This window comes from Sturnira hondurensis, unplaced genomic scaffold (genome assembly GCF_014824575.4).
Source record: "Sturnira hondurensis isolate 20B ecotype Veracruz unplaced genomic scaffold, ASM1482457v3 Scaffold0020601, whole genome shotgun sequence".
NCBI classification, from domain to species: domain Eukaryota; kingdom Metazoa; phylum Chordata; class Mammalia; order Chiroptera; family Phyllostomidae; genus Sturnira; species Sturnira hondurensis.
In genome coordinates this window covers 2,422,385-2,442,058 of record NW_028093232.1, presented here as the reverse complement: position 1 = coordinate 2,442,058, position 19,674 = coordinate 2,422,385, and the positions used below count along the sequence as shown (strand labels likewise).

General features: G+C 50.5%; 2 protein-coding genes across 6 annotated transcripts; both read left to right on the top strand.

Moving 5' to 3' along the window:
* The first annotated feature begins 1,504 nt into the window (after nucleotides 1-1,504).
* PIP4K2C (phosphatidylinositol-5-phosphate 4-kinase type 2 gamma) lies at nucleotides 1,505-13,255 on the top strand. Of its 2 annotated transcripts, none has more exons than XM_037030141.1 (10): nucleotides 1,505-1,696; nucleotides 4,747-4,844; nucleotides 5,722-5,818; nucleotides 6,118-6,261; nucleotides 9,178-9,324; nucleotides 9,510-9,548; nucleotides 10,123-10,236; nucleotides 10,611-10,878; nucleotides 11,044-11,147; nucleotides 11,334-13,255. In XM_037030141.1, exons 1-10 carry the CDS (start codon nucleotides 1,586-1,588, stop codon nucleotides 11,412-11,414), a joined length of 1,203 nt encoding a protein of 400 aa, XP_036886036.1. In that variant the 5' UTR covers nucleotides 1,505-1,585; the 3' UTR covers nucleotides 11,415-13,255. The 2 variants fall into 2 exon arrangements, with proteins under 2 accessions (XP_036886036.1, XP_036886035.1); XM_037030140.1 differs by having other exon boundaries at nucleotides 1,506-1,759.
* Nucleotides 13,256-13,957: 702 nt separating this feature from the next.
* On the top strand, nucleotides 13,958-19,605 carry DTX3 (deltex E3 ubiquitin ligase 3). 4 transcript variants are annotated; one of them, XM_037030045.1, is made up of 7 exons: nucleotides 13,958-14,046; nucleotides 14,121-14,633; nucleotides 15,965-16,029; nucleotides 16,214-16,288; nucleotides 16,661-17,390; nucleotides 18,299-18,516; nucleotides 18,886-19,605. In XM_037030045.1, exons 4-7 carry the CDS (start codon nucleotides 16,260-16,262, stop codon nucleotides 18,959-18,961), a joined length of 1,053 nt encoding a protein of 350 aa, XP_036885940.1. In that variant the 5' UTR covers nucleotides 13,958-14,046; nucleotides 14,121-14,633; nucleotides 15,965-16,029; nucleotides 16,214-16,259; the 3' UTR covers nucleotides 18,962-19,605. The 4 variants fall into 4 exon arrangements, with proteins under 4 accessions (XP_036885940.1, XP_036885942.1, XP_036885944.1 ...); XM_037030047.1 differs by having other exon boundaries at nucleotides 14,121-14,637; XM_037030049.1 differs by having other exon boundaries at nucleotides 13,959-14,046; nucleotides 16,642-17,390.
* Nucleotides 19,606-19,674: the final 69 nt, after the last annotated feature.

Here is a 19,674-nt window from a genome sequence, read left to right as displayed (position 1 = left end):
AATCAAAGGGTTGCCTGTTCCATTCCTAGTCTAGGGCACACGCCTGGGTTGTGGGGCAGGTCCTCGGTAGCAGGCCCGCCAGAGGCAACCACACATCGATGTTTCTCTCCCTCTCTCCTTCCCTCCCTCTCTCCAAAATAAATAAAATCTTTAGAAAAATACTCCCCATCTTGTTTTTTTTTTCTTTTTAGATTTTATTTATTTATCTTTATAGGGGAAGGGAAAGAGAGAGGGAGGGAAACATCAATGTACGGTTGCCTCTCGTGTGTCCCTCACTGGGAACTGGCCTGCAACCCAGGCATGTGCCCTGACTGGGAATCGAACCATGATCTTTGGTTCACAGGCATGTGCTCAATCCACTGAGCTACACCAGCCAGAGCCCCATCTTGTTTTCTTAAGCAAATTTCCCAAAAATGTCCTTGGCTTCCCATCCCTACTTCCTCACCTCCCATTCATTCCACAGCCCACCTTGATCCAGCTCTTGTTCTGGGGAAATTGCTTTTCTAAAGGTCACTAGTTACCAAGGACAATAGGCACTTCTCTGTCCTTGTCTTGCTTCACCTCTCTGTGATGTATGACACTGCTCTTCACTCCTTGAAACTCCACTCTCTTGGCTCCTGCACCCCTGCTTTCCTGGCTCCTTTACTTCTTTGGCCAGGCACCCCCTCTCAGCCTTCTCCCATAAGCCTCTTAAATACTGGTCTATACCAGGGTTCAGCCCTTGGTTCTTTCCTTGCTCTCTCTGGGAGATGTCATCCACATCCACAGATTCCACAACAATAATTAAATCTGTATCCTCAGGACAGCCCATTCTGCTGAGCTGTGGTCCCCTAAGTCCAATTGATCTCAGGTACCCCTACCATGTTCCAAACTGAACTCATCTTTTTGCCAAAATGCTCCTATTCATGTCGCCACTATCTGTCTTTACCTTAGCCAGAAGCCTGGGGTTCATTCTCAATGTCTCCCTTTCCAACAAACCCCACAAATCACTAAGAATTTTCCAAGTTAACATCAAACTATAACTTTAGATGCCATCTCTCCTTTTCATCCTAACAGCTACTGTTTTTGTTCATCATCTTGTGCCTAGACTTTCGCAGTACTCCAGGCATCCTCCAGAATGATGCAGAGTGGCCCTCTCTAAAAACAAGCACATAAATACATCAAAACCATTTAAGGGTTCTACTTCCTTAAGAAATGCTTTTGATTAGCCTCAGGCAGGAGGTTACTCCTAGACACTGGGCGGCGACTTAGCGCACAGAAGCCCCTAACTGAAGAGTGAAACAGGCCAGTCCTGGCCGCATCCCCATGGCCGGTGACCTGACATGGTAGCGCCGACTGCGCGGACAACGCACCGCCCTCCGGGGCCAAGGCACCGCCCCCTGCGCCAGGTGAGCCCTGGCAGCACACCCGCAAGCGAACTAACCAGAGGCGGGGGGCGGAGCCAAACCCGCCCGGCCCCACCCCTGCCGGCTTCGGCGCCTGCGGGCCGGGCTCCGATCACGTGACGGCAGAGCAGGTGAGCGCCGCTTCCGGGGTTGGAAGCCCGGATCCCGGGACTTCCACTCGGTCGGGTACGCGGGAGACCATGGCGTCCTCCTCGGCCCCGCCGGCCACCGTACCGGCGAGTACAGCGGCCCCCGGCCAGGGTTTCGGCTTCGCCTCCAAAACCAAAAAGAAGCATTTTGTGCAGCAGAAGGTGAAGGTGTTCCGGGCGGCTGACCCACTGGTGGGCGTGTTCCTGTGGGGCGTAGCCCACTCGGTGAGACCCGGCCCTAGCGCGCTCCCTCCCCGGTAGACCTACCCGAAGCCCTCAAGCTCCTGAGCCTTCGGGAGTCCCTGTCTCCGGTGCCCCTCGAGCTGCTGCCACTTCCCCCCGGGCTGTCCTGTTCCCTGCTCACCAGCCTCCAGGCGTTCTCCCGGAGTATCTTCTCTGCAGACTTTTCCCCTTACCCGTAGACTTTGTCTCCCTCTCCGCCCTTCACTCTGCCACTCTAGTTCCGCCTTCCCCACCTGAAATCCAGCTCCCTGCCTCCTTCCTGCCCGATCCAGCCTCAGCCCCGGGCAGCGGAGACCGGCCAGGACCCGGCTCCAGCTGAAAGGACATTAGGGGTAGTAGCTCTTCTGGGCTGGTGGGATGAGGTCTCCGGTGAGAGTGTGTGTGGAAGGGAGCAGGGAGGGTAGCTGGATAAGAGGTATGGTTCACTTTCCTTTCCACCTTGCTTTCCAGCTACCGCCCTTGACTTTGGAACCTTGGCTTTGAGGGAAGCTCCGGGCTTCCCGGACCTTCTAATCCTGCTTGTCCCTTCCTTTCCCCTCCAGAGGTACAGCATTTCAGAGAAGCGACCCCTTGTTGAGCCTAACGGTTGCACTCACTCAGCCTTTGGTCTTAACTGCATCCCCATTGTTGGCTGGAGTGATGGTGTGTGGTGTAAGTGGGCGTCGTCCTTGACTGAAGAGAGATGGCAGAGAAGTGCTGGCCATGGGCACACTGTGGTGGTGAACTTCAGAAGCAGAAAACTGCTGTAGAGGGTATAGCCTGGGAATCAGGAGGGGGCCAGAGGCCAGTGCATCTCCTTTCCTGAGGATAACCCAGGTGAAGGGATTACAGGCATTGCCCCCTTGCCTTAGATCTGGAGTGGGAGGGTTGCAATGACCTTGAAAGCTACAGGCAGAATTTTATGTCATCTTCCATGAATTGTTATAATTATGGTGGGGTTGTAGAGGTGGAGGAGGGTGAGGAAGCATACAGTTTTTGCCACATTCTTTTTTTAAAAATTTATTTACATATTTATTTAGAAAGAGAGGGGAAGGGAAGAAGAGTGGGAGAGAAACATCAATGTGTGGTTGCCTGTCATATGTCCCCTACTGGGGACCTGGCCTGCAACCCAGGCATATGCCCTGACTGGGAATTGAACCAGTGACCCTTTGCTTCACAGACCCATGCTCAATCCACTGAGCTACACCAGCCAGGGCCAGTTTTTGTCACATTCTTAATTTGTGATTTAAAATGTTGTTTGGGGCCCTGGATGGTGTAGCTCAGTGGATTGAGCGTGGGCCTGCGAACCAGAGTGATCGCAGTTCGATTCCCAGTCAGGGCACATCCCTTGGTTGCAGGCCAGTTCCCAGCAGGGGACACACGAGAGGCAACCATACATTGATATTTCTCTCCCTCTCTCCTTCCCTTCCCCTCTAAAGATAAAGAAATAAAATCTTTAAAATAAAAAATAAAAAAATTTAAAAAATGTTGTTTGGGGTCTGTCAGCCCCCCTTTGCATTTGTAGCTCTGTGGAGTGCTCCCAGCTCCATGGGTAGTAATGTCTTGTCAGTGAGTACCCAGTCTAAGGCCCTTGGGATGGGCAAGGCTGATTGAGGTAGGGTTGCCTCTCATGTATACCTTACAGATGACTCATCCATCCCTTTGGAAAGCTTAATAAGGAGGGTTTTCTTTTAATAAGAGAAATTACACATAAGACCTGCCTCAGCTTCCCTAGGTCTCTGTCCTTTAGCTTCAACACTGTGCTCTCCAGCCAACACACATTTACTTCGAATGTCTGGAATGGAGAAATTCCTTGAACATATGTCTTAGTGATGATTCAGCCCACTTTACAGCAGGTGGTGAAGAGGGGGTATGAAGAACTTAGCTGAATTTTAGGCTGTAAATCTCAAGTGGCTTTTTTTTTCTGGAGGAGTACGTTCTGTCCTCCTTTTCTGCTGAGAATGAGGATCTGGGTTTCACCGCAGTGTGTGGGATTTAGGTTAGACTCACTTCCCAGCTTCTGTCGAGTGCTCAAGTAAGGATAGACAAGACATCCATTTATTCAGTTACTAAACTTCAGGACCACTGCGTGCCAAACACTGTGCCAGCAGGCAGCTGAGAGACGCCGGAGACTAGAGCAGTTCCTTGCAGGAAGAGCTCACAATCTAGGTGGGGAACCTACATAAACTTGTGGTTAGTCAGATGATGAGTGTTAAAGATGGGTGAAGGATACTGGGGCAGCACTGGGAGAAAGCACATTTCCTCAAGATTTCTTAGTGTAGGAACTGCCTTTCCACCCTGAATTAGATGCTGATTCCAGAGGTTGAGAAGAGCATGTGATGTTTGCATCCTTTGGGCTGTGGGTTGTCTTGACTTCAGTGAACAGATGCCTAATGAGCTCATATCCTCTGCCTGCCTGCATTCCCTCTGAAATCAGCTGCTCTTCTTCTAACTTACACCAGGGCAGGTGTGACCTGCTGCAGAGAACTGGGTCAGAGTGGTCTGGAAGTACTGGTCCTGTTTGTAAGGAAATACTTCCTGCAGGACACGGACATCTCCTTGTTGCTGTTGACCCCTCATAGTCCCATTAACTGTTTTGTGTACTTCTAAAAATGCCTTTTGTTTTATTTTTAATGGAGCATGGAACTGTTTGTCATGAGTCTGCTGAGGGTTTTTCTCTCTAAAATTTTTCACAGCTTTAAAAATAGTCCTGAGTTGCTTTCAGGGTTTGCCTAATATAGAATGACTACCATGAGCATGAAGTCGCTCCAGGCTGGGAGTGTGAGGGGTTCTGGGTGAGGGTTGCTTATTGCAGTCCTTCCAGTCCTCGTTGGGTAGCAGTCTCTCCCCTCTGTCCAGTGAATGCATAGCAGTGTTTTTAAAGGAATGAGGTTTGCGTTGCTCTTTTCTGACTTGTGCCCAGACACAGTGTAACAGTAGTTCTCCACATGCCTACTCACTCCTTCCCCATTCTTGTTTTGATTGATCAGATCAATGAACTCAGCCAGGTGCCTCCCCCTGTGATGCTGCTGCCAGATGACTTTAAGGCCAGCTCCAAGATCAAGGTCAACAATCACCTTTTCCACAGGTGTGTGGGAATGCCCATCCTTCTGTTGTCAATCTTTGTAGAAAAGAGTAAATAATTTTAATAGTTGAGATTCAATGAGTTAAAGGTTTTACACTTAGAAGGCAACTTACAAGTTGTATTGTCTAACCTCCTTCCCAATGCAGAAATTAAAGTAATTTTCAGTGTTCCCTACACCTGTATGTGTATGTGCTAGTTTATCTCTCCTCTTTTTTTAATTTATTTATCTTAGAGGGGAAGGGAAGGAGAGAGAGAGAGATATCAATGTGTATGATTGCCTCTCATGCGTCCCTTGCTGGGAACCGGGAACTGGGAACTGGCCTGCAACCCAGGCATGTGCCCTGACTGGGAATCGAACCGCGATTGTGTGGTTCGCAGGCCCGTGCTCAATCCACTGAGCTACACCAGCCAGGGCAGTTTATCTCTCCTCTTGCCTTGCAGTTCCATAGAGTCAATGCATTTAGATGCCATTACCATTAGCTTCTGATAGGGACTCCGTGAAAGAGAAAAAAGAAGAAAAAGTTTGTAAGCCTTCCTAGTATCAGAAGATGCCATTCTAAAAAGTGGTACCTATTGCCGATTTTAGGATGTTTTTGGCTTGCTCGAGATTTGGGAAATGCTGTGGTTTGGATGGGGAATAGAACCTGGTTCTACTTAAGCCATTTACTAGTCATGTGACTTAAGCAGGTCACTCAACTCTCCTGAGCCACAGTCTCCCCTTCTATAAAATGGAAATAATGTGTCTTTACAGGACCTCACAAGGGTTTTATGAGAATCAAATAAGGTAGTATATGTGAAGATGCTTTATAAACTGTCAAACTGTATAAATGTAATGTAATATTGCTACTTTGTTTTCTTACCTTGAAAATCCTTATTTCAGGGAAAATCTGCCCAGTCATTTCAAGTTCAAGGAGTATTGCCCCCAGGTCTTCAGGAACCTTCGAGATCGATTTGGCATTGATGACCAGGATTACTTGGTGAGAGTTTATTATGGACTGAGGGTAGTTGTTTCTCCCTAACCACTGGGGAACTCTAGTGACAGCCATGTTTGGAGAAATGAGAACCTTGGTAAGTATGATTCTTTACCTTCTTGTCGTCACAGGCATCTTCAAGAGTCCGGTAAAAGCTATACATCCTGCTCTTGAGGGAAGAAATGTATATATATTAAAATTTTACTCTACTTTCAGACACATTCGGTTGACCTTTATACTATGACTTGCATCTCCTTATAAAGAGGGAGGAAAAGAACCTCTGGTCTATTCCATGTCCCTAACAGGTATCCCTTACCCGAAGTCCCCCGAGTGAAAGTGAAGGCAGTGATGGCCGCTTCCTTATCTCCTATGATCGGACTCTGGTCATCAAAGAAGTATCCAGTGAGGACATCGCCGACATGCACAGCAACCTCTCCAACTACCACCAGGTCAGGCCTCTCTCCAGCCTTCTTTCCCTCCTCCCTCTACTCAGCTCAGCTGCCGGAGTGCACAGGGAGACTTCCCATCCCTTTTCCTCCCTACAGCCCATTTTGCTCCCCCCCAAAAATTCAAGATCATGTCTTTCAGAAACTAGAAATTTCCAAATGAGACCCTCTGCATCTATTTGTGTTTGTTTAAATAGAATTTAGGCGTGTTCCTTCTCATTTGATACTTACCATCCAAAGTCAGTGTGGATTGATACATAAAGGGCACAAGTATAACAAAGTATAAACTATAGACTTAAAATTGAATAAAGCGTTAACACCAAGTATACTATCAGGAATAAACACAGTGTGGGGAGAAAAACCAGGATGAGTCCATAATTGGGATGAACTGGAAGGTACAAGCTGTGATCATATCTAGCCCTAAAATGGAGTAGGGAGCTATTCTGTCTGATTAGATTAACCTGGTATGTTTGTTGAATATTTTGGTGATAAAAACACTGTCTGAATGTCTTTCTACTGAAGAAAAATATTTCACTAAAATCAAGGAGCAAGGAATAAATGAAAGATTGCAAAAGGAATCTTTGGTTTATCCAACAAATATTGAATGTCTTTTATTAACAGGCCCTGTGTTAGGCTGTGGAGAAAGAGGTGAATGAGATGGCCCTTGAGGATCTCTTTTTCTAATGTCAGAGTCCAGTAAGCCAGCATTGGCCCCCAGCAAGGGGTGTGCAGTAGTGGAGGTTAGTACGGAATGCTCTGTGGGTACAGAGGAAGAGCATCCTGACTCACTCAAGGAAGGAAATACACTCGGGAGGCCCAGAGAGACTTTTTTAAAGAGGGAGTACCATAGGAATTGATTCTTGAAAAGCCGAAAGGGACCGGCCATTGGGCGTGGTGGAAGAGAGCATTCCAGGCAAAGGAAAATAGCCCTTGTAAAGGCACAGAAGCGTGAGAAAGCTTGGGGTTAGAGAATTTCAAGAAATTCAATGTGGCTGGAATGTGGTATTGCGGAAAATAGGCAAAAGCCAGATTGTGAAGGGTTGTTTTTTGTTTTTTTTTTTAAGATTTTATTTATTTATTTTTAGAGAAAGGGGAAGGGAGGGAGAAAGAGAAGGAAAGAAATATCAATGTGTGTGCCTCTTGCACGCCCCCAACCAGGGACCTGGACTGCAACCCAGGCATGTGCCCTGACTGGGAATTGAACCGGTGACCTTTTAGTTCACAGGTCAGGCCTTGATCTATTGAGTCACACCACCCAGGGCAGATTGTGAGGGCCTTATAAGCAACACACACACAAAGAGTTTGGACTTTCCCCTGAAGGTGGTTTGCAGGGGAGTGATATGTATATAATTTAGAAATATCCATGGGATAGAGAATGGATTAAAGAGAGGAATATTGGGAGTGGAGGTACCAGATAGGGGGTAATTATAATTGTTTAGGTGAGAAATGACAAGGGCCAGGAGGAGCAATGGCGATGGAGCTGGAAAGAATGACTTAGGGTAGAATTGTGGGATTAAGGCAAAAACACCTTCAAATTCCTAGTCAGGGGGAACTGGAGGCCCATTCACTGGAGTTGGGAAGCAGAAAAAGAAATGGGTTTTCATAGGAAGACCTGATTTAGACATGTTGAGTTCCGGGTGTCTGCAGTTCATCCAGATATCAGTGTCCATTCAGTGGCTGGGAAATGGAGTTCAAGAAAGAGGATTAGAGTAGAAGTCTGGGTTTGAGAGTTATAGGCGACGAGGTGGTAATTAAAGCCATGAGTTTAGGCCCTGGCAGGTGTGGCTCAGTGGATTGAGCACCAGCCTGCAAACCAAAGGGTTGCAGGTTCAAGTCCCAGTCAAGGCATATACCTGGGTTTCAGGCCAGGTCCCCAGTAGGAGACACGTGAGAGGCAACCACACATTGATGTTTCTCTCCCTCTCTTTCTCCCACCCTTCCCCTTTGTCTATAAATAAATAAATAAAATCTTTTAAAAAAATAAATAAAGCCATTAGTTTAGATAAGATTACTGAAGGGCAGTGTGGAGTGAAGTGAAAAAAAGGTTGAGGACAAAGCCTTAAGGAGCAACTAGAGAAAATATCCTTTAAAGTTGACTTTTTAAGAGCCCTCGGAAAATTGTAATTTATGTCTACTCCATTTCATGCAGGATTTGAGGACACAGAGGAGGAAAATCAGAAAAGTGGTCTAGTGGGAACTGAGGGTGAAGTTTTAAGGAGGGACAGGTCAGTGGGAGCACGTGCCATTCCGTTTACATAAGACAGTGGCTGAGTGCTCGTTGTGTCTGGCACCTGAGGGTGTGCGGGAAGGCGTAGAAAGATTTCAGAGGAGGAAATGAGGGTATGTATTTGATTTCACTGATTTGAGGTGTGAGTGAAAGATAGGAAGCAGATTGATTGCTGACTACTCTTCTGAGAAGGTTGGCTAGGGAGAGAAGTACATAGCAGTACTGGGAGCACAGAGGGAAGGGGGAGGGAGAAACATTGAAAGAGGAATAATTTTTTAAGAATCCAAATTATAGACCATTATACAGACATTTTTACTAGAGGAATCTAGCCCACCAAGAAACAATGGTCTGGATAAAATAAATTTGTGGATTAACAGATGTAATTTCTAATCCTGTGACAATTTGCATATAAAGAACATCTAAAATAAGGATAATAACACCTACATTCTCCATCTGAAAGAATGATAAATATGAAATGAGAGAAGATACTTTAAAATTGAGACATTACGTAAATGAATTAATCAGAGGAGATTAAGAATCAGAAACTTCACAGTTAACCAGGGGCATGATCCTGCCACTTTGACCTTCTCGTAGCCTCTCTACTAGAAATTTTCTGCTCATTCTGGAAAGGCAGTGTTTGAATGCCCGGCTCTTGAACACTGTGCTCTCCCCATTCCTCCCTCCCGCCATAGTACATTGTGAAGTGTCACGGCAATACGCTGCTGCCCCAGTTCCTAGGGATGTACCGGGTCAGCGTGGACAATGAGGACAGCTACATGCTTGTGATGCGCAACATGTTTAGCCACCGTCTTCCTGTGCACAGAAAGTATGACCTCAAGGTACGGAGAGGATGGCTGTGGCAGAGGGGAAGGCCACTGACGGGCTGAGACTGGGGAAGGGCCTTGGAGGGCACTGGATGATTCATTCTGAAGGAAAGAAAGCTTTGGGTTTGAGTAGTCGTCTCAGGAGCTGGATCTTCACTTTTAGCCACTTCTACTGACTTGGTCTTTGGGTCTCTCCACAGGGCTCCCTGGTGTCCCGGGAAGCCAGTGATAAGGAAAAGGTGATGCTCATTGGAGGGTGAGGGATGGGGAGGGCAGATGAAAGAGATCTTTGGATAAAGAGGCAGGGATTACCAGCTATTTGTTCTTACCTTAAACTCTAACAGGAAGAGAGATGTAAACTTATTCCACTCCAGGGATTGTGTGGTTGGGGCAGTGGGAACAGCTGCTTTATCAAGGGTTATTGCGTGTGGAAGGTTTGGGGATGGATAAGGATATCAGACATGAAGAGCAAAATGCTCAACCTCCATCTCTCACTCTGGGCTCTCCTATTCAGTCAGCCAGCTTTGCTTAATAAGAAGAAAGAAAAGTCAGCATGGAGGGCCTTAATGAAAACCATAAGCAGAAAGTAGTGGGATGTGATGTGGGGTACAGCTGCAGTGACGGAACCTGGGAAGACCACTGGAGTTGAGGGCAGACTCTGGGGCAGCATCCCAGTGTGGGGTCACGTGAGAGAAGGGCCAGAAGATCTCTCCCCTGGAGACCACCAAGTTAGAGACAGCCCTGGACAGAGCAGGGTTCTCTGGGACCTTCGGGAAAGGGGCAGATTTCTAAGATGTCTCTACTTATTCTCAGGTTAAAGAATTGCCCACTCTTAAGGATATGGATTTTCTCAACAAGAACCAGAAAGTTTATATTGGTGAAGAGGAGAAGAAAGTATTTCTAGAGAAGCTAAAGAGAGATGTGGAGGTGATGATGTGGGAAACGGCTTTGTTTCCTTTTCTGTTCCCCTCAGGGTAGTTGTCTCTGCACTCAGGATATGAGGGACTTCCTCCCCTTCCCTTTATCCTTTGGGTTTTCTGCGTGGTAGAGAGCTGGGTAGGAGACATGAAAACCACGTAGAGGTGACCCATGGAGGGGATCACTGGAATGAACTAAAAGGATGATCTTAGACACCAGGACATTTAGGTACTGAAGGGCAATGGTATACTACCAACCCTCAATTTGTATACCTCCTTTCCCCAGGAGGGCCCCAGAAATTCAAGGGTAGAGGGAGGCATAAGGGTGGTACCTGGGAGTGGGAAGGGAGATCTGGGGTATCTGATTTGTCAGTGGGGTCTCAGTTCCTCGTGCAGCTGAAGATCATGGACTACAGCCTTCTGCTGGGCATACACGACATAGTTCGCGGCTCTGAACCAGAGGAGGAGGGGCCTGTGCGGGAGGAGGAGTCAGAGGGGGATGGGGACTGTGGCCTGACTGGACCTCCTACTCTGGTGGGCTCCTATGGCACGTCCCCTGAGGGTATTGGCGGCTACATCCATTCCCATCGGCCCCTGGGCCCTGGAGAGTTTGAATCCTTCATTGATGTCTACGCCATCCGGAGTGCAGAGGGTAAGAGATCCTGGAAATTTTACTGGTGGGGAGGGTAGTCCCTGTGGGGCAGAGACCAGGGTGTTGGTTGGAGTGTGGGTTAGCTACTTGAAACAGATCTGACTGGTTCCTGAGAAGAGGGAATCGGAACTGTACTGGCTCTTCATTGGTGGTTACTCTCTCCAGGGGCCCCCCAGAAAGAAGTATACTTCATGGGCCTCATCGACATCCTAACGCAGTATGACGCCAAGAAGAAAGCAGCTCATGCAGCCAAAACTGTCAAGCATGGGGTGAGGGTTCCACAAGGCCTTTCCTTTCCTGCCTACTCCTTGGAAAAAGAGCCTCTTGTGCCAGAGCAGTGGGGTGGCGAAAGGATGAAGTGTGGAGTGTGGCCCTGTGGGGAGTGGGATGGAGGGTGGGGAGTGGGGAGGAGGTGTGGGGTGGCCTGACACCACGTTCCGTGCCTCCCCTCACAGGCTGGGGCAGAGATCTCTACCGTCCATCCTGAGCAGTATGCTAAGCGATTCCTGGATTTTATTACCAACATTTTTGCCTAAGAGACTTCGTGGTGACTGCTGCTATATGTTCAAGGTGGTGGGGTTCCGAGAGGCCTGGGAGAAATATGGATATTCTGGCCGCTGAGTCTTCTCTTCCTCATTGCTAAGTCCAGGCTACAGGCTCCTTCTACCCGAATAACTCCATCTTACTGAGTAGCCTTTTCCAAGCCCTCAGAAATATATCACCTTTTCTCCCTTTTGTCCAGTTTTCTTCCCTCTCTGCCTCCAACAAGTCAACTTGCTTCATTAGCATGTTACTGTTGATTCTTTCCCAAGTGCCTTGACTATTTGTAAAATTTTCTGTAGTTTCTATAACACAGGAGGAGCGGCAGGGAGGGGGTTGTTCGCCATCATCAGGACCTGACCGGACAGATGGACCTGGCTCAAGCCACTACTCTGGATGCACTTTGCTTTGTGGGATGAACTAAGAGTCTGAATTTTGCTGATAACTTTATAGAACTCACTGTGGCATACTTCCTTCCTGGTAGGCTCTGGGATGGAAGACCTTCAGGATACTACAGATGGTGCAGGCATGCACACGTATGGGGGGTATGGCTAATCTACACACGCAGGTGGGGTGGACAGTGCTCAGCAGGCTCACGCCTTGTGGAGGGAATTAAGAGGGACTTAATTCCATGTGAGCACCCATGGGAATTAAGAGGACTCGTGATTATGCAGGGAACTGGAGAAATGTCAGTCTCAAAAGGTTGACTAGTCTCTCCAAGCTCTTTCCCCACTCCACTGCCACCCCTACCTCTGTGCTTTCTGGGCACAGGAGCCCAGAGATGGTTGGCCAGAGTGTTCAGGCTTGGGGGAAGGTGTTCGTTGCTGCTCTTCCCCAAGACCTCACACCCCTTCTGGCACTGGAACCCTTCGCTGGGGTATGGCCAGTTCTGGAGGCTACGATGGTAAGCCAGGGGTGTAAGGGTCATTCCCCATATTAAATTTCCTTTCATGTCTAGCCATCCCCAAGGTTTTATTCCTGGAAGAAGGGAGTATCTCTACCTGGGTCGACCCTGGTCATTTCAAGAGGATGGAGGTCTCAAGTATGAGAACCTCCTCTGCTCCCTGGAGGTGTGTGCCCAGTGTACATCCTTCCCCCAAACCCTTTTTCCAGTTGGATGTTAATTATTCTATTCTGTCCCATCTTATTGCTACTGTGTCTCCCAGGGGACAGATGGCCTTCTTTGTCATCTTCACTCTCCACCCCCAGAGGAGTCAGAGTCATAACTCAGTCACCCAGCCTCCTCCAAAGACAGTTGAGCTGATGCATGATAATCTCAGAATGCAGGGGGCCCTGATGAGCCCAGATAGCATCCTCCCTGCCTTCCAATGCCTTTGGGTTAAAGGCAGCCATTCTAGCTGTCCTCCATACCCCTTGAAGCTTTTAGACTTTTAAAAAATATAAAGGTGGACACCAGCCACTGGCCTGTGGGAATGCAAAGATTCTTTGCTCTGTATCTGGCTGGACTGGTCTGTCTCACAAGTCATGAGGTTGTAAAGAAGTCCTTTCTCCCCTCCGTCTTTTGTTCCAAAGGAAGTGACAAGGGGGGTCCCAGTAAAGGGTCAGAGCCCTCACGACACCTTCCTGTCCAGAGCCTGACAGGCCTCTGTCGTTCCCACCATCCACCCTTCCCCCGTTGATGCAATAAAACTCCGTAACACCAGCAACTGTTGTTCTTTAAAAATGAGTTCTGACCAGGTGGCTGCTGATGTATCATGAACACTATGGTCTTCATTTGTTGCTTCTGACTTTCATCTTTTTGTTAACTAATACAAAAGACCTTGTGTATTTGCTCCCATTGCTGTCACTATGTAGAAATTAAATTATCAAACCCAAATTCCTTCACAGAAATGCCTCTTTTTTTTCCTCCCCTTTTCTGAAGAAGCCTGTGCTTATGGGTTCAGGGACCAGATGAAGAATTCTGATCTTTACAGTGTTGGGCCTCTGAGGATGCTAGTTTCTAGATGGCAATGAATTTGGGCTCTGAGGATCATGCATGGGAGGGGAAACTTAGTCTCCCGCTCTGTGGAAGTTAAGCCATTCAGGGCTAGGAGAACTGAGATGTGACCCTCCCTTGCCCTCCAGGGTTCTAGGCTTGGTCATATCCCCATCTCTGTAAAAGGGGAGAGTGAGTCTCAGCCCACCAGCTAAAAGAAGAAACTGAGTTTTCTCCTAGGCTTCCTGGGAAAGAACTCCTCTGCTTGGAGGGCAGGAATAGTACAGCGGGGTCCTGGGAAATTGAAGAAGAAAGTGACCACCCCTCCAGCCCAAAAGGGGAGTGAAGAAAAGGGGTGATGGACAGAGGTGGTGGCCAGTCTGAGAGATCCAGTCGGCTTAGCCAAGGTCCTGCTGGCGGAAAACCCTGGCTCCATGTGGCCCCAGGGTAGCAAGTTGGACTCGGGGTGGAGGTTGCTCTGATGTGGGAAGCAAAGGGAGCAGGCTTTTTTTTTTTTTTTGAGAGTTTTTAACTCTATTTGACCCACAGACTTGACACCACCCCCACCCTGATGCGTTTTTAAAAAACATTCTTTTCCCATTCTGCACCAGCCTCAGTATCTCTGTAAAGAAAACAATCAGAGGCACTTACCAACTTACCCCTCTGGGAGCCAGTTGTGAGGGTCACAGAAGGTGAGCTAGAAAAAGGCAAGCGATGGGGGGAGGAGATTGAGACAGTTCAGTCCTGAGGTTTGTTTATTTTTTAGACCCAGTGCCTCTCCCCATCCCATATGATTCCTCGAAGGCCCTTCTAGCATAAGGAACCCAGAGATTCGCTCCGTCTTCCGCATCCACCTAGACCGACACCCCTCCTCGCCCACCCACCAGCGCCAGCTCCCGAAGCTGCCACGCCGCTGGCTGGGAAAGAGAAGGGAGAGGGCCCCGGGAGTGGGTGGCGAGCGGGGTGGCGTCTCGAAGGGATTGAACCTCCTACCCCCAGTTCCACGACGGACGCCACTCCCTCCACAGACTGGGACGGAGCCTCCATTTTTGTTTGGGGGGGGGGGCAGGCAGGGGCTCCAGGATGGAAGTGTGAAAGGAAACGGTGATCGGCACCTGGGAGGGGGTGCAGTCGGCTCTTCCCCTCAGTTTGCACCCCCTTTGCAATCACCCCCGCCCCCACCACCTTCTGGGGTCTCCCCCCCTTGTTGCTAAGGCCCAGGCCGTCATCCCAGCAACAGCCTCAGTCATGTGATCGGCAATGGCGGCGCTGGCGAGAGGTAGGTGAGCCCGGCGCCCCCCACACCCACCGCGCGCCCCCCCGGACCCCGCTCACACCCCTCACGCGCTCTCCCGCTGCCCCTGCGCCCCCTCCTCCGCCTCCTTCCTCCGTGCACGCGCGGCGCAGGGGCCCCCTTCACCCCGAGGCGCCTCTTTCTGTCATCCTCCAGCCTTGGCCTCCATTTAGAGGTTCTGGGGACAGTGATCGTGCGACATGCACCCACACCCAGTGGTGGGGCTCTGGGGGCTTTGCAAGAGGGAGCAGTGGGGAGTTGGTTCCGGGTTGGGTCTTGCGGGAGGTCCTGGGGGGAGGGGTGAAGCAGCCTCGGCGGATGCCCCCGGGGACCCTTGTCCTTCCCGGCTGCCCCTGCTGCCAGCCCCTGTCCGGAGGGAGGGACTGACCCCGCGTCCAGCCTGGGCTGCCCCAGAGGAATCAGAGACCCAGCATAAGCTGTGGCCCCGCCTCCCTTTTCTGTGCCAGCCGGACTTGGAGCTAAGAACACCTAGGTCCTGGGTTCCTTCTGACGGGTGGGTTGGGGGAGGGGTGTCTCACCTGGGTAGACCGTGCGAGCTGAGGTTCCAGGGTTCCAGTTTCACTTTCTGAATCTCGAGATGCATCTGGCCTTGAGGGGACTGTGATGAAGGCAAAAAAAGAGAGCTGCTCCCCTTAGGATCAGTCAAGGGACTGAGGTCACGCTAACGGCCCCTCTTTCTATTTGAGCTGCCTTCGGAGCCGTTGGAGGGACACTTCGGTAGCTGAGCACGGCAAGACTTAGGGGAACATCAAACTCGTCCAGTGGAGCCCCACCCCTCCTGAATACAGACTAGGTTGCTGACAGGCTTGCACTTGGTGTGCTGGCTTTAAAGGGTGGCAATGAGAACTTTATTGTAGGGGCTGCTGCCACTTAGTTTGCGTTCCAAACAGACTTCAGCTGGAGACACTGGGCTGACTCTCTAGGAAGGCCCCCCCCCGCCCCCCGCCCCAGCAATACGGGCTGAGTGCCGAGGCAATGTGGAGCAGAATGAGGAGCTGGGGAACGTAGGAACTATTCTTGTCCCTGGGATTTGAGGGAAGCCGCAAGGAGGACCTCCGTATGTGTGGGCTTTCCCTTCCTCACTTCTCTTATCTGTTCCCTAGACTTTCTTGAGACCCTCAGAGTGGAGGGAGAAAAGAGAAAAGTTGGCATGTTGAAATTCCTTCTTTAACGACCTGGGGTGAGGCCAGGGGGATGGGATTCTGCAGGAGAGGAGAGGAAATGGAAGAGGAGTTTTTCTTTTGTTTATGGGCTGATTGGTCATCATAACTTTCTACCCTCCCTCTCCCCACCAGTCCTGGTCAGCTGAGTGTGGAAACAGAGGGGTTTCTGCTGCTGTCATCGCCCATGGGCTTTCAAGGTACCTGAGGGAACCACAGCTTTCACCTTTAAATTGGTTTCCTCCATCCTGTGTTCCAAGTAATCCCATTCCGAGTAATTTACATCCAGGGTCCCATCTCTGTTATGTGGGTTGCTGGGTTGGGGCATGTGGGGACGGAGGAAGGGGTTTCTCACTTTCCCTCCTTTCCCTGTCTGCCCACCAGGTCGCACCACCTACAAGTAGGGAGCAGGGACAGAAAGAGAGCCTGCATGCCATTTCTAAGCCCTTCAGGATCAAAGTGAGCAAAAAGGAGGGTGCAAAAGTTCCCCTCCCTTTTATGGAACCCAGTTTTCACCCACAGCGGGGAGGGGCAGGTTGTTGCTGTGACCCTTTGGGGGGGAGTGGAAGAAGAACCAAGAATGATGCTTGGTTGAGATGAGAATGTTATAGAAACTTTCTTACGCTTCATTTGGTACTGGGGTTTGAAAGAGAAGAGGAGAGAGAAAATGAACTTGGGGAAGGAGTTAGTTGGGTGTTGGACTTTCAGAGAACAGAGGTAAAATAAAGTTGGAAAGAAACCTGAAGTAGGAGGCACTGATGTTTGTCAAACGGGGACCCCCCAACCCTGAGTGCCTTTCACCCTGGGGGCAGTGTCGTTCGTCCTGTCCAGAATGGCAGCCTGTGGAGGCACCTGCAAGACCAAAGTGACTGTCTCCAAACCTGTGTGGGACTTCCTCAGCAAGGAGACCCCAGCCCGGCTGGCCCGGCTTCGGGAGGAGCACCATGTGTCCATCCTCATAGATGGCGAAACTTCTGACATCTATGTTCTCCAGCTTTCCCCACAGGGCCCTTCCCCAGCCCCTCCCAATGGGCTCTACCTGGCCCGGAAGGCTCTTAAGGGGCTGCTAAAAGAGGCAGAGAAAGAGCTGAAGAAAGCTCAGAGGCAGGGGGAGCTTATGGGCTGCCTGGCTTTGGGGGGTGGGGGAGAACACCCTGAGCTGCACCGCCCAGGCCCACCCCCTCTCAGAGCAGCCCCACTCCTGCCCCCAGGGGCACGGGGTCTTCCCCCCCCTCCTCCTCCCCTGCCCCCTCCTCTCCCTCCCCGCCTTCGGGAGGAGGCGGAAGAGCAAGAGAGTACCTGCCCCATCTGTCTGGGAGAGATCCAGAATGCCAAGACATTGGAGAAGTGCCGGCACTCATTCTGTGAAGGCTGCATCACTCGGGCCCTGCAGGTGAAAAAGGCCTGCCCCATGTGTGGCCGCTTCTATGGGCAGCTGGTGGGCAACCAGCCCCAGAATGGGCGGATGCTGGTCTCTAAGGACTCCACACTCCTACTGCCCAGCTATGAGAAATACGGCACCATCGTCATCCAGTATGTCTTCCCGCCCGGTGTCCAAGGGGTAAGGAGACTACTGCCTGCCCTTACCCTATGTTTTCCCCCCTCCCCTAGCTCCTTCTCTGACCTGTGAAAGCTGGAGGAGGGGGAGTGTGTTTGTCAGTTGTGATACAGTTTTGCTGTTTCCACTGCATGTCTTTTGCTGTATGCTCTCACAGTCAATGCCCTGAGGCTAGGAGGTCCCCTTAAGACCCAGCTTTTCCATCCCCACAACCCTAAGGCACTCATGAAAATCAGGTATCCGAGAAAGGAATTCCATGCAGTTTCCAGTTCTGCAGACATGGTGCCTCAGGTGCAGACAGGCACAGCAGGAAGGGATCTAACCCTTCTAACAGAGCTGGGAGTGGAGCTCCATTCCTGATTTATGAGCGAGGAGAACCTTGGTGACAGTGTGAGGTTATAGCAGGAGTGGTCAAGGGCCAACGGGTGTCTTCCTGCTTGACAAAGAGTAGTTTCCAATTCTGCTTTGCAGAGGGAAGAGGAAGCTCGGAAGCAGAGCGATAGGAAAATGGAACAGGTTAGACAGTGGACGCAGCACTGGAGTGTTTTCAGGTAGAGAAAAGAAGGTGAAAGATAGATCTTTCTGACTTCACATTTCTGCTGAGTTAACTGGGGAGTAAGGACCAGCTACCTTCCGTCACTTCTGAGAATCTGTTTGCTGCTGAGTTCAGACTTAGGGATTGCGCCCAGGAGAAGGAACCTCTTAACAATCATTTGACTTTGTCCAGAAACAGGCTCCTGCTACTCAGACCCTGCAGTCTCTTCTGGCCTGAAAGGCTGTCAGCGTGTCGCTGCCTGGCCAGCATCAGCTGGGTGTGCAGACAGAAGGCTGGCTAGGGTGACCTTCCATTGGCATCATGGCCTTCAGATGCCCAGCTGCTCACTGCCCACTTTGCCTCCCCCTCCTCCCAGGCTGAACACCCAAACCCAGGAGTTCGGTACCCTGGCACCACACGGGTGGCCTACCTCCCAGACTGCCCCGAGGGCAACAAGGTGCTGACCCTGTTCCGAAAGGCGTTTGACCAGCGTCTCACCTTCACTATTGGCACGTCCATGACCACGGGGAGACCGAATGTCATCACCTGGAACGACATCCACCACAAGACCAGCTGCACAGGGGGACCCCAGCTGTGGGACACTCCTTCATTTCCCTTTACTTGGCTCTTCCCCTTCTGTCTATTTCCACTGAGGGAATAACACCAACCCCGTTTCTCTGGGAGCCCCCTAACTGGAGAGGACCAGCCCAAACTAGTCAACCATCTCTTCCACCCCAGTTTCTCCTACATTTAACCTGGTCCTGATGCACCCAGCTTAACCTACTGAAAATAAGCAGAATTGGGAGTTCAAAGAGGGAGGGGGTGATCCCTTTCTCTGTGCTTGGATGACATTAGGGGAGGGGAAGAGGGGCCACAAGGGGGTCCCCAGATGAGTGTGAGTGTGGGGGTAATATGAGTAAGGCCCAACAGCTAACGCTGACCCTTGTTTTTCTTTGGTCCCAGGTTTGGGTACCCGGACCCCACCTACCTGACCCGGGTGCAAGAGGAGCTGAGAGCCAAGGGTATCACAGATGATTGAAGGACATCCCTTTTGCCAAGGCCCCTGCCATTCTCCTCCACTGGGACCCAACAGAAGCCTCTGTTCTCCTCTCTCCTTCTGCCCCCCCCATACCACACAGTCGGGGACCTGTCTGACTGGGGAAGGAGTTCAAAGAGGGAGGGGGCCATCCCTTTCTCTGTCCCCCGCAGGCCAAGTGCTTCAGTGCAGTGCCAGCTGCTCCCTTCTGACAGAGGCTGTTCCTCAGGCTCTGCTTCCCTCCTCCCCTGTACATACTCCCAGTCTTCCTGCCCCCTCCATTGCCCTTGGCTTTTTCTGGTATGTGCTGTGCGCCAGTGACTAAGCTGAGAAAGGACCTGGGTGGGGAGGGGAAGGGGTCTCGAACCACCCGCCCCGCGCCCACCACAGTACATCTCCGCTGCTGAACTTCGGTGCAGGGGAGGGGGAATCTAGCTGGTGTGAGCACCCATGGAGCCCGCGCTGTGTTATTCAGAACCGATTCCCCATCTACGTTAACCTTGCCCTTTCCTGTCTCTGTTTCTGTCCGTCGGTCTTTCTCCTGCTCTTCTTCTCTGCCCCCTATAAGGAGCCTCCTTACCCTGTTCTGGAACCGCCGCCAAACTGTAGCTTTTAACTTAATAAAAATAAAGTAAAATATGCAACTCTATGCCACACCCATTCTGTTATGTGAACCAGTGGGGGCTGGGTGGGGAGCGGGACCTGCTGAGAAGGGG

What these genes read in the sequence shown, in the direction of transcription:
- PIP4K2C (XM_037030140.1), top strand. Translation starts at nt 1,586, where the DNA reads ATGGCGTCCTCCTCGGCCCCGCCGGCCACCGTACCGGCGAGTACAGCG. An exon ending in AACAATCACCTTTTCCACAG is followed by an intron (nt 4,845 to 5,721) that starts GTGTGTGGGAAT and finishes TCCTTATTTCAG; the next exon opens with GGAAAATCTGCCCAGTCATT. An exon ending in ACCTCTCCAACTACCACCAG is followed by an intron (nt 6,262 to 9,177) that starts GTCAGGCCTCTC and finishes CTCCCGCCATAG; the next exon opens with TACATTGTGAAGTGTCACGG.
- DTX3 (XM_037030045.1), top strand. Translation starts at nt 16,260, where the DNA reads ATGCCATTTCTAAGCCCTTCAGGATCAAA. An exon ending in CTAAGCCCTTCAGGATCAAA is followed by an intron (nt 16,289 to 16,660) that starts GTGAGCAAAAAG and finishes CGTCCTGTCCAG; the next exon opens with AATGGCAGCCTGTGGAGGCA. An exon ending in TCCCGCCCGGTGTCCAAGGG is followed by an intron (nt 17,391 to 18,298) that starts GTAAGGAGACTA and finishes CCCTCCTCCCAG; the next exon opens with GCTGAACACCCAAACCCAGG.